Source organism: Euprymna scolopes, chromosome 39 (assembly GCF_053919585.1).
Source record: "Euprymna scolopes isolate OS-2025 chromosome 39, ASM5391958v1, whole genome shotgun sequence".
Classification (NCBI taxonomy): domain Eukaryota; kingdom Metazoa; phylum Mollusca; class Cephalopoda; order Sepiida; family Sepiolidae; genus Euprymna; species Euprymna scolopes.
In genome coordinates this window covers 69,547,505-69,561,155 of record NC_136520.1, presented here as the reverse complement: position 1 = coordinate 69,561,155, position 13,651 = coordinate 69,547,505, and the positions used below count along the sequence as shown (strand labels likewise).

At 31.0% G+C, this 13,651-nt stretch overlaps 1 protein-coding gene across 1 annotated transcript in view; it reads right to left on the bottom strand.

Annotated features, from left to right (window-relative positions):
* LOC145263842 (26S proteasome non-ATPase regulatory subunit 11-like) overlaps positions 1–13,651 on the bottom strand; it is a 30,583-nt gene that overhangs the window by 15,962 nt on the left and 970 nt on the right. Inside the window, exons 2-7 of the mRNA XM_080120916.1 lie at positions 8,373–8,474; positions 5,194–5,318; positions 4,933–5,004; positions 4,045–4,102; positions 2,664–2,775; positions 2,380–2,462 (exon numbers count right to left, since the gene is read on the bottom strand). Coding sequence (XP_079977042.1) covers positions 2,380–2,462; positions 2,664–2,775; positions 4,045–4,102; positions 4,933–5,004; positions 5,194–5,318; positions 8,373–8,474 — 552 coding nt within the window. The remainder of the gene's footprint in view (positions 1–2,379; positions 2,463–2,663; positions 2,776–4,044; positions 4,103–4,932; positions 5,005–5,193; positions 5,319–8,372; positions 8,475–13,651) is intronic.

The window sequence follows — 13,651 nt, the reverse complement described above, 5'->3', positions numbered from 1 at the left end:
AAAACAAAAAAACTAATAAAACAAAAAAACTAATAAAACAAAAAAACTAATAAAACAAAAAAACTAATACACCAAAAAAACTAATACACCAAAAAAACTAATAAAACAAAAAGCTAATAAAACAAAAAAAGCTAATAAAACAAAAAAAGCTAATAAAACAAAAAAACTAATAAAACAAAAAAACTAATAAAACAAAAAACTAATAAAACAAAAAACTAATAAAACAAAAAACTAATAAAACAAAAAGCTAATAAAACAAAAAACTAATAAAACAAAAAACTAATAAAACAAAAAAACTAATAAAACAAAAAGCTAATAAAACAAAAAGCTAATAAAACAAAAAGCTAATAAAACAAAAAAACCAATAAAACAAAAAGCTAATAAAACAAAAAACTAATAAAACAAAAAAACAAAAAAACAAAAAAACTAATAAAACAAAAAAACTAATACACCAAAAAAACTAATTAAACAAAAAGCTAATAAAACAAAAAAAACTAATAAAACAAAAAAACTAATAAAACAAAAAGTTAATAAAACAAAAAAACTAATAAAACAAAAAGCTAATAAAACAAAAAAACTAATAAAACAAAAAAACTAATAAAACAAAAAAACTAATAAAACAAAAAAACTAATAAAACAAAAAACTAATAAAACAAAAAAACTAATAAAACAAAAAACTAATAAAACAAAAAAAACTAATAAATCAAAAAAACTAATAAAACAAAAAGCTAATAAAACAAAAAAAGCTAATAAAATAAAAAAAACTAATAAAACAAAAAAACTAATAAAACAAAAAAACTAATAAAACAAAAAAACTAATAAAACAAAAAACTAATAAAACAAAAAAACTAATAAAACAAAAAAACTAATAAAACAAAAAAAACTAATAAAACAAAAAGCTAATAAAACAAAAAGCTAATAAAACAAAAAACTAATAAAACAAAAAGCTAATAAAACAAAAAGCTAATAAAACAAAAAAAACTAATAAAACAAAAAAACTAATAAAACAAAAAACTAATAAAACAAAAAGCTAATAAAAGAAAAAAACTAATAAAAGAAAAAAACTAATAAAACAAAAAGCTAATAAAACAAAAAACTAATAAAACAAAAAAACTAATAAAACAAAAAAACTAATAAAACAAAAAGCTAATAAAACAAAAAACTAATAAAACAAAAAGCTAATAAAACAAAAAAACTAATAAAACAAAAAAACTAATAAAACAAAAAAACTAATAAAACAAAAAGCTAACAAAACAAAAAAACTAATAAAACAAAAAACTAATAAAACAAAAAAACTAATAAAACAAAAAAACTAATAAAACAAAAAGCTAATAAAACAAAAAAAACTAATAAAACAAAAAGCTAATAAAACAAAAAGCTAATAAAACAAAAAGCTAATAAAACAAAAAGCTAATAAAACAAAAAAACTAATAAAACAAAAAACTAATAAAACAAAAATAAAGATGAAAAAAATATGCAACAATCATTTGAACATTTTTAAAAAGCATGGAATCTTTTATTAAATGTTAAGAAATTTTAAAAGAATCAGAAATTTAGACCAGAATCGGTAATAGTATCGGAATCAGGAAAAATTTTGGAATCATCCCATTATTATTATAATATAGATATTATATATCTATATAAAAATCAGGAGTGAAATACTTAAAAAGTAAAATAAAAAAAAATGGTCTTAGCAGTACAAACCAAATAGCATATATTCTGAGTGTAGACCTGTCATTATTAGTCAGTGTCTAGTTGGTACAGATCGCAATAACTCAAGTTTGTCTGTTATGCTGTATATTGGCACCAATCCTCAGTTAGCAAGCTAGACCCATCTAAGTACAAGATCACATAGAAACAATCCAGGAGTCGAAAAAGAAATCCGTATTCTTCCTTTTGGCCTCCAGTTAATGGATTCCTTCTTTTATACATGTGGACTGATTTAGCTTCAAATGAGTTCACAATATCCAATATCAAAGCAGTCTACCCACGCTGATTGACAGCTGATTCCTCGCAATATTTCACCTGTCCCCATACTAAAAATGTTGGGGAGAAGTCTTATCAGCCACAAGTTCTGTCTTCATCATTTTTATCCAGATTTTCTGTTGATCATTTTTCTTTGCACTTTCTCCAGTCAGCAGGTGTGATTGAGGCCACCAATTTATCGATGAATTTATCATCAGAGAAGGTGTCCAAACCAGCAAAGGCTTCTTTTCCAAAAAGTTTTAATGATGCTGCAGATGTTGCATCTTGTATGGATGATGCAGGTTAAAATTTGATTGAAGAGGTGGATGTGTAAGATGCACATAGTTAATTTAGAATTACATCTAATATGAAAGGGGAAAGGGGACAGTTAAAAAGAAAGACATTTTTTTTTACCTGACTGTAGATCAAGCGCAGCCTGCAGTTTAGGTTGGCAGTAGATTCCATTGGCTGTGGTTCGTCCTGCAGTCAAAGCAGCTCTGAAGAAAAAAAACAAAACTTTTAGAAAAAGGAATTTCTTTTCATCTTTCTACAAAAAAAAAAAAAAAAAAAAAAGTAAAAATATTTTGAAAGTTTTCTTTTTAGAAAAAACAAACAGTAAGTAATGGTAGAAAAAAATAAATGGCAACAGCAATGACAAAAATTTTGAAAGATAAGCTGTAAATTTTACATCCTCTTACCTAGCCTTGGGCAAATTTGAAAGGGCATGGTAAATTTTACTCTCCAGCAAATGGACTTCGACAAGAAGAGCTTTGTCATCCAACTTTTTCAACTCTTTCAACAAGACGGCAGCTGAAAATGAATAAAAAATATCAATGAAACCATAGGAGAAAATATTCCTCATCATTTATATGATTAGTAATCCATCTCATTAGCCCTTATCCTCGAGTGGTTTTTAGTAATGGTAATCCACGATTCATTATTAAGACTTTAAAAAAAAGTCTACATATACAAGTCTAAACATTAACTCAGCAAATTATAACGATAGTGTTATCTGTGATTTATTAATCTCTCCCACAAAAAGATGTGACACAAGGATCAGAAAGTGGAATTGAAGTGCCAACATTGCCAAGGAAGAGCACTCAAGCCAAAAAACGCCTGGGCAGCCCCGTCAGTATTCTTCAGTAGAAGCGCCTCAGGCGATTAACAATAACCCCTTTTCAAAAAAGGAAAGCAAAACCTAGGAGAGTGGACCTCTTAAAACTGCACAAGATCAGCATCTTAAACTCAAGGTTAAATTCACCTTCCGCATCCCTGCGTTTACAAAGCCATCTGGCGGAAGTGATGTTAGAGAAATTTTTAGCTACGGATGGCCAAAACTGTATTGAATGTACCTTTTTGTGTTCAAGCAAATATGTGTATTGAATGTACCTTTTTGTGTTCAAGCAAATATACAAATAGAAGTTTTATTCAAACAGTCTTTATTTGAACTTTTATTACAAATTTACAACCTTTCTTTTAACAATAGATAATAGAAATCCATCTAAATAATATTCTGTTTATTCCTTTTTTAGTCTATATGTTACACTTTGAAAAAGGCCAAAATGATTAAAAAAAAAAATTTTTAAAGGGCAAATTCGCAAAATTTGGCTTTAAAAAGGCCACTATGACAATCCTGGACAAGAATATGAGTGACTTCGATTTGATATACCTTTGTTTTTCAAAAAAGAGCAAATTTGTGTGTGAAGTTGGCCTAATCTTTATTGTAATTGACTCACTGTATTTAGGTTTTGATCCCAGCTTAAGTATTTTTTTTTTCTTTTACTTACAAGAAGTGAAGTGTTTAGATAAAACATACTTGCATGCATATGCCTCAGTTTTTGCGTGTGACCATCTTTTCTTATAATTATGCATGTTTTACGATCAGGCAATGCCTGCTAGTTGTTTCTATATTAAAGAGTTTGATGGAAGAATACCTGTCTTGATAAAATCATGTTTTTCTTGTGTAAAATTTTCTCAAGTTGTTTTTTGATTTTTTGTTTCGAGATTTATAGCATAGAATTTGCATTGTTGTAAAAAGTTGACAATAACGAATTAGAATAAAAAAGAAAAATGACTCACAAAGGGCCAGGGCTTCTTGGTAATTTTTTGTATCATAATAGACAGAGATGAGGCGAGCCTGTAAAAAAAAAAAAAAAAAATGTATGAAACAAATTTAAAACACCCACTAAATAGAACTGTCCCTCCATGTGTGTGCAGAAAGAGGGTAAAATAAAAATAACTTGGATTGGACGATGCAATAGTGATTAGTAGTAAAAGCACTTAAAATAATTTGAAAAATATCAATCTTTATAAAAAAGTCAAAATTAAGAGAAAGACAGAGTACACATGAGGGGGGGAGGGGAAGGAGATAGGAAGTCATTTTTGATGAACCAAAAGTCATCTAACTCTCCTACCCCTGTCATAAATCATTTTCAGTCTTGGTCTTCACAACAAAATTAACATTTTCAATTTTCAGAGAGAACTATCATATTAGAGAAAAGGAAGGCAAGATGAAGAGAGGAAAAAGAAAAAGAGAAAAGGAAAATATCTATGAAATAATAAAGAGGTAAGGCTTTCACAATTTGGCCAAAATTAATTTTTTTTACTATTTTGTTTTTATTTAAAAAAAAAAAAAAAAAAAAAAAAAATTTTCCAATAAAAAAAAGAAGTTTTTCAATTAAAAAAAAAAAAAAAGAAGCATATTTAAACTCAAAAGCCAATTTACAACTACAGTTAGTTCACTTAGTAATTCCCACAACGTATGATAAACATGTTACTGTTGGCCAGATGCCATATTGACTATCCACTCGAGACAGGGGACATAACTATATATATAGAAGAAGTTTGATAACTTCCCCAGTAAGCTCTCACAATTTAAACAGAAATGTGCTTTTCTGGATTAAGAAAAAGCAAAATTTTGCTGTTGCTGGATTTTACTACTAAAGGGTTATGAAAATTTTTACTGACCTCAAGTGGTTGGCGTAGGAATGTCCTTTTCTCATTCTTTGCCCAAGCAATGCAATCTTCACATAAATCAACCTGAAGAAAAAAAAATTTGAAAAAGAACCGGCATTTTTTAAATAACATTTAGATGATAAAAGTTCACATAAAAATGTTGGACAGTATAGGGGCAAACATGCCCCATTATGAAATATAGATATATCTTCAGATAATGAATATATTATAATCACAAATGTTCAATAATCAGATTCAACGATTGATTTTTACCTCTTTGCCAGTTCCTGCCTCCAAATCCAGAAAATGGTCAACCAATGCTCGAACCAAATTGGCTGCTTTGGCTTTACTGACCAACCCTAAAAATGGACGAGTCTTTTTGATGAGCTCAGCAAGGGCTGAAATAAAAGACGAAGTATGAATATCACATATTTCCTTTTCTTTGAATTTATGATGTCAGTATTTGTAAAAGTATAAAGTTTTTAGAAACAATGCAAAAGAAATTATTTTGATCCTTTGTAGAAAACATCAAGAGACATATTTTTATAAACCTCAAACATTATTTATGTAGTCTCCAAACTATAATGAAGTTATATTTAAAAATACAAGCCGCGTGTGCGTGGTCCCCCTCTGGTGCTGCATGAGAGATGATGCCACAAAAAATAGTGAAGAAATGATGAATGAGAGAAGTGTGAAGGGCCAACGTTGCCTTCACATTTTGGCCAAGTTTCAGAAAATCTAATGGATGGGGCAAAATTTATGAGGTAAAAAGTGTCATTTTTTGCAATTTTGAGGCATTTGTGACCCCTTTTGAGCTCCTGGAAATGCTGAATCCCAGTGAAAATGGACAAACAGTGCAGTTTCATACCTTAAGACATGTATATTTGAATTCAGCACCATGGAACATCACTATATAGACATACATATCAAGTTTTTGAGTAATATGAAAAAAGAGCTCCAAAAAGGTATTTTTTTTTTTAGTTGAATTGTAATGCATTTTATGTACAAAAACTGAAATCGAAATCTAGGACTTTTTAAAAATGAATATATTAAAATATTTCTTTGGTATTATTAATTAATACTTTCCGTTATCCTCCTCCATCTGACCACCTCTCCAAAATATGTGATTCTACCTTTATTGACAATTATGTGTGAACACCTTGAAAAACTTTAATGAAAGATAAACAAGAATTATTTTAGAATTTAATGTAAAATGATTTCCCATTTTGAGCCATTTCAGCATTTTAGGGTAGTTAACCGATTTTTTTTCTATGGTAGATAAATCTTGGGCATTTTTTTTTTCCTAAAAGGCGATTATGTGTGGTTTTAAGAGGGTCTTTGTGCAATCATGAGAAGGTGGGGAGGTTGCTACTCTAACTTTGGGTTAATGATAGGGCTAAGGGAAATTATGTATGAACATCTTGAAAACTTGATAGACACAAAACAAAAACAATTTTCGAATTTAGAGTTGGCAACCCCAACATAAATTTCACATAAATTTAATGTAAAATAATTTTGAAACCGTTCTAGTGTTTAGGACAGTCGACCAATTTATTTTTTTATGGGAGATAAATCATGTGCACTTTTCTTTAAGGAAAGATCTTGTTTTTTTTCACGCTTATAAATTTTGTTTAGTGGGGAACTCTGCCACTTGGACTTAGCATTATTGTTAGGGCTAAAGGTTTTAGGAGGAGGCTTGCAACTTTTACCTAGGGTTAGACATAGGATTAAGGAAGTTTCTTTTCGTTTTTTTTTTTTTTGTTAAGAGGGCGTTTGACACCCATTGTGAAACTTTACAACAATTACAACACACAGACAAAAATAAATGTAATTAAAAACAAGTGATGTCACTCTAAGAGAACATGTGATGTTTGGAAAAGTATCAAGTATTTCTTTTGTATTTAAATATTTAAAAAAAAAACAAACAAAAAAAAAACTTTTTACTAAAGCTTACAAATTGTTCAAATTTTGAATGAATTTGATTTATTTTTAATTACATTTCATGACCTTTTCTACTGTTTTTATTTCTTAACTGAACACCTCCTACAAATATTTAAATATTGATTTTGCATTTTTTTTTTTTTTTGGATAATCAGGTAGATTAGTTTCCATTCAATAATAATCCACTGAAAACATTGTAAAAAAGACAATAATTATAAAAAATATAGAGGGGTTGTACCACTCATACACATAGACTAAAAAAAAAAAAAAAAAAAAAAAATCAGTGCACATTTTCAGTTATTCAAAGCAAAAAACACAATATTAAAATAATTTGACCACAGGTTAAATTATTTAAATATTAATATGGTTGATAACAAAATAGCTCTAACTAAACATGTAAGAAAATTTTTTATGATCAGAATTTCAATTTTTAAAAAAATTTGATCTGGAATAAAAATCAATAACAAAAAAAAAAAAAAAACCGTCTGTTTACATCGGCTGTGCTATCACTGCTGCTTTTGCTGTTGATGATGCTATTATTAATACTACAGTTTACACTCAAAATCAAAACAATTTTTTTTCCGGATATCATGTTTTTAAATTGCTATTCACCACAAGAGAAAACGACATACAATTATTCTTTTAACAGATAAAAACAGGAAAAAGATTGCTTTATTTAACAGTGGGTGTCTATAGTAAGTTTTTTTTTCAAAATTTTCAATACTTGTCATATTGAAGTCTTTTTTTTTAACACAACAAAAATGTGGTCAAATGTATTTGAGACACCCGAAACTATTACAAGTGACATCGCTTCCGGTTAGTTTCAAATTTCATGAAAAAGTTCTTAATACAAACGCAGTACAAGCATTTACAAATCGGGAGGGGGGGGGGGGTTTACAAAATTTGACTGAAAATGCTGTTTTATGATGTTCACATTTTTATCATTATTTTTTAAAACTCTAAAAAAATATGTAATGTACGTTATTATTCATTGATTCATTTGAAAGTATATTCATTTCCAAACAAAACGGTATTTTGAAGACTTAAAATGCTTTGGCTTGAAAAATATGACTATTTTAGCAGAAACCCCTTGAAATCTATGATTATCCAAAGTGCTTTATTGTCCATGTGTATTGCTACTATGAAGAAGGAACTCACACACAACGTGACTTTTATATAATAGTAGATATATATATAAGCCTGAAGAATCCTAGAGTGGATGAAACGCGGAATATTCAGTGTGGCTTAATCGCTATATATATTTCATAACTTACTAACTACCTACGTATTGAGCACTGTTGAAGTAAATACTTGAAGTTTACACATAAATTTATACTTTCGTACATTAATTTTATGTGAGTAAATGAAGTATACATATGAAATAAAAAATTAAAAGAAAAACACTACTAGGCAAAGCCAGGTAGATCGAACATGCAATAATAAAAATTTTATTAAATAACAAAAATGATTGAAACAACCATATTGTTTTGAATGTTTTCTTAAATACATACCTTCTGCATTCTTCTGGCTAAACAAAAGAGTACCAAGTTTCAAGATGGATTGTTCTTTATGCCGGACATCATCTTCATGTGAAGGATTCACATCTCTCTCCACTGAAATAAGAAAGAAAACATTTATTCTCCATTCCTTATTATTTTATCAAGCAAAGCTACATATACCAATTATATTTTTAGAGTTTGTTTCATTTTTCCTGCATAATTTTGATTCAGAATTCTGATTTAAGTAACACCTTGCCTGAGAGCCCATCTTCAAACTTCTCAGCCTAACATTCACAGGCAACATAAATTGGAAAAATACATTGAGGACATTGCCAAGGCTGCTGCAGAGAAGGTAGGGCCTCCCCCCACAACTTTTGCCTGTGCATGAAGTATTGTTGCCACATCTGGACTGGCGTATCTATTACTGGCATGAGTATCACTGGTATGAGTATCTATCACTAGTCTCTCACTCTTAGAGTCCAAAAATGAGTATCAAATCTAACATCTCCCACACTAATTTTTTATTTTTATTGCGGATTATTATCCTCATCTTATTTTTTTAGTTGTTTCACGACGTTTCAGCCAACTATTCCTCTGGCCTTCGTCAGTGAATGCAGTCAGGAGATTCAAAGTTCCTATCCGTCGTGGTTACCACCTGACGAAGACCAGAATAGTTGGCCGAAACGTCATGAAACAACTAAAAAATAAGATGAGAATAATAGTCCGCAATAAAAATAAAAAATGAATAAATAATACTCATCTCAATAATGAATTCCAATTAAATAATTGCCCCCACACTGTCGGCCAAGCTCCAACCTCTGTCCTATCGCTGCAATGTTGCATCTCTGTGCTTATTTTACGAGTACTTTAATGGAATGTGCTTTTATGAACTCATAACGCTTGTGCTCCCTTCATGTACATACCCTTGACTAGTCCAAAAAGCAGCAAAATCCCACTCCTTAACTGTTGAGGCTCCTGATAGCTCCTTCCTTCGGACTGCTAGACTTTGGAGTTCTCACTATTTCCTGCATCCCTGACTGTATTAACCTACAGAAATTTAAATGTAATGCAACAGATATCTTGCTGCTCAACTCCCCACAGTCCCTTGTTAGATATTAGACATGATTGTAACTACTAGCCCCTTATGTTCAAAGTGGAAATAAGTCTTGCTTAGGAGTGAAAAAGAGTAATATATATCAAATCAATCATCCCGAGGAATTCTTGAAATAGAGATGAAATGTTGACGAACATATAATTTTGGTTTGTCCCTTTTTCATCTCTCCATATATATCAGCACACGATCCATCACATTGGGCAAATCCGATAAAATGGATATGGTTCCAGAATAATCTTTGTCGTAACGATATGTGTCCATTTACATCAGATTAAAATCGGATTAGGGAAAATTAGGCGCAACTACACTAAAATAGCAAAATTTAAAATTTTTAATAATGAATTTCGAGGCAAACTAATAATCTCTACTTAATTCTTATGTTGCAGTAATGAACATATCCAAAAATTACAAAAAACGATAGGTAGAAAAAAAGAAATTATCTTTTGATGAAAATTAGGAAGTAAATAACGTGTAAATATTGTCAATTTTTAATAACTTGTGCTTTTGGCTTGCTTTTAGCATAACTGAATCATTTCCATAGTTATATCATTACTCCCGATCTGAAATAAAACACGTACATCAAATCTGTTGCCAAAGTTGTTGGAAAAATGGTGGGATCATTCTACCACTCCAGTAGATATCTCACTGCTGATGCAATTCTCTATCTATATAAGAGCCAAGTACGTCCAATGATGGAGTACTGTTGCCATATTTGGGCAGGAGCTGCTAGAAGCAGCTTATCTTGCTTTGACAGAGCTCAAAATAGACTTCGTAGCTTAGTGGGGGGGGTTCTTTTCTCTTCCCTGCAACCTCTTTCCCACAGAAGACACGTTGTGAACCTATCTCTGCTTTATCGTTATTTCCATGGCAAGTGCTCATCTGAGCTCCAATCTATGGTGCTCCCTCGCCAAACTTTCACGAAAAACACCCATCTAGCTGAAATCACTGTCAATAATTTTCCCGGTCGCCATCTTGGATTTTTCATGATGTCATAATGGCAAATGATAATGTCCATCAGAATAATACTTCCTATGATGATAACGCCTTACTTACCATTTTTCTTAGCTATTTTTATGATGTTTCTACTTAAAGCTGTTAAAATGAAGCTGGAAAATGCTAATTAGTATGCTAATTAGTCTGTAAGTTACCAAGTGAGATGGTCGTAAATAACGCCAACTGAACCTTTGTGGTATTATATGATATGATGTTCAAACTTTCATCATAATATCTTAAAAAGCTCTGAAGATCACAAGCTTATAAGCATTTGAATAGGACTGACTTAAGGCAAAATGTCCAGTGAATCACATTTTTGATATTTTGACTGGTCACAATTCCAGTTCTAATGGACCGATTATAAAAAACTAAAGATATTATTTCTTTGATTTTTATGCTCTTTTCAATAATGCTTGATTTGAGTTTATTCAATCTAAAGAAAAAAATGGTGTGGTATTGCTAATCAGAGTAGAAAGCTTTCTTGCATTTAGGGACCTCAACAGTGAAGGGGTGTGATCTTGTTGCTAAGGAGGTTTGTTGAGGATATGTACGTCGAGGGGGCACAAGTGCAAGGAGTTCATCAGAGCACCTTCCATTAAGAACCTTTTCTGGACCTTATCCAAGAGGGTGAGATACAACTTTTTTTTCTTTTACACAAAGGAGTCACTACTTATCAAGGCCTGGAAGCCACTCGAAGATGATGGTTAATGAGTGTACAGTAGTCAATAGGACAATATCGTAGCAATCGTTAGTGGAAATTTGATATTCCACTACTTAAGGGGACGGCTCATCAAGAATTTGTTTACGTTGGACTGTAGTCAGCTGGAAAACAGGGAAACGGAAGAGAGTTCCACAAGTTTGCAGTTCTAAGAAAGAAGCTTTATTTATGGAATCTACATTTAGGTTCAGGCACAGATAAAGAGTGGGGAAAATTATTGATAGTGGTTTCAACTAGACGAGTGTTTCTCATGAAAGTTTGGCGAAGGGGGGAATCATAGATGGGAGCTCAGATTGCCATGAAAATAACAAGAAAGCAGAGACAGGCTCGCAATGTCTCTTCTGCGAGAAAGAATGTGCAGGGAAGAGAAAAGGGCCTCCCCACTAGGTTACGAAGTCTATTATGAGCTCTGTCAAGGCAGGATAAGTGGTTCTAGCAGCTCCTGCTCAGATTTGGCAACAGTACTTCATCCTTGGATGTACTGGGCTCTTATACAGGTAGAGAATTGCATCAGCAGTGAGATATCTACTGGAGCGGTAGAATGATCCCACTATTTTTCCGGCCTTGGCAATGGATTTGACGTACGTGTTCCATTTCAGATCAGGAGTTATGGTCAAGCCTAGAAACTTGTCAAAACATGGAGCTTCCTCAAGATGAGAGCCATTACTTTTAATTGATGCCAAATGGGGATGAGAGCGTTGATGATGTAAAGATAGAAGCTTGGTTTTAAATGCATTAAAATTAATCAGCCACCTCTTTCCCCATTGTACCACTGAGAAGGATATCATTGGGATGGGCAACTTTTGGGAAAGTGGAGAATATCATGAGAAGCCGAAAAGCAAGTATGTCAATCAAGGGGAAGATCTTTAATGGATATGTACTACCTATGATGATCTACAGTAGCAAAAGATGGGCTCTGACAACTCGCCAAAGTGAAATCTTGGCAGTGGCACAAAGGAAGATGTAGAGGATAATGTTAGGCATCATTCTACAAGACACAAAGACAAACATCTGGATCGGCCAACAAACAAAAGTTATTAGCATCAATACTGCCATCAAGACATCCAAACACATGGGCAGGGCATGTAGCCAGACAACATGACAACAGATGGTCCATCAGGACAACACAATGGACACCTTGTGAACATAAGAGGCCAAAGAGAAGACCAAGAATGTGGTGGATAGCTCGAGAGAGAGACAGCTAAAGTCCAGGGAGAGGTTTCTCATTGCATGATAAAACCATTATTGATTTGATTTCCTTATTTACTAATATTTAACACAAACAACACAACGTTTATCGTCTGTATACAATTTTTCATTGAATTCACTAAACTGCGACCTTACCAGTACCACACTCAAGATTGAAAAAATAAAAATAAAAATTGCCCCATTCAAAAGAAAGATTTTTTTTCTTCTCTGACTGTGGGTAGAACAGATATTTCACTTTGATCCTAGCCAGAGCAAACTTATCTTTTTAAAATATAAGATCAAAGAGAAAATTTTTCGGTACTCTTGCAGAATTTCAGTGAAATTTCACCTGGATCCTCGAGATTTTCCGTCAATTATGGTTCGAGTTCGACCGGCAGCCACCGGATTAAGCTGAGCAAAGTAACAGACGCAGACGAATTCCAAAACAAACAGACCAGAAAATAAATAAATAAATAAATTTAGAAATAAAAAGCTTCTGTAAAGTTACTGAAAATATATATATTTATTTTTTTCAAGAAAAGTTGCATTTTGCATTGTTTATTTATTGTTATTTTTTTTTTGCAATTTTTTTATCAAGAAAAGTTGTTTTTGTTTTTTTTGTTGTTTTTTTTTTCAAGAAAAGATGAATGTTTTTTTTTTTAACCGTAAATTGTTAGTTAAAAGTTTTTTTTTTTTCAAGAAAACTTACATTTTTGGTTGTTTTTTTTTTTTTTAAATTGGGTGCTAGTGCACTTACTGATCCACGCTATTTTTTTTAATCGTATTTCCAAGTTTAATTAAAGTTTTATATGTTTTTTTTATTCAATTGTAAGATTAAAGTATAGAATAGGTACAAAGTACCCCCCAAGTGCACTAGTACCGAAAATTGGCAGCAAATGATTTGCTGCCAATTTTCGGTTCTGTTTACAAAAAAAAAAAGAGAAACATTGTTTCTCTTCTTTTTTTTTTTTTTGTAAACAGAAGTTGTTGTTTTTTTTATTATAAGAAAAGATAAATGATTTTTATGAAAACCGTAAATTGTTAGGTACAGTAAAGTTTTTTTCAAGAAAATTTACGATTTGTCAACAAATGTTAAACAAAAAATAGTACTTGTACAGTTTAAAAAATAACAGAAAACATACTTCCGCCTCAAAAATAATTTTAAAATTACATTTTTTAATACAAAAAACGGTACTAGTGCACTTATTGATCCGTGCTGAAATAATAACGTTATTATTTAAAAAGCCATTCTTAACATGGGGAGGCAGGGTGTTTTGT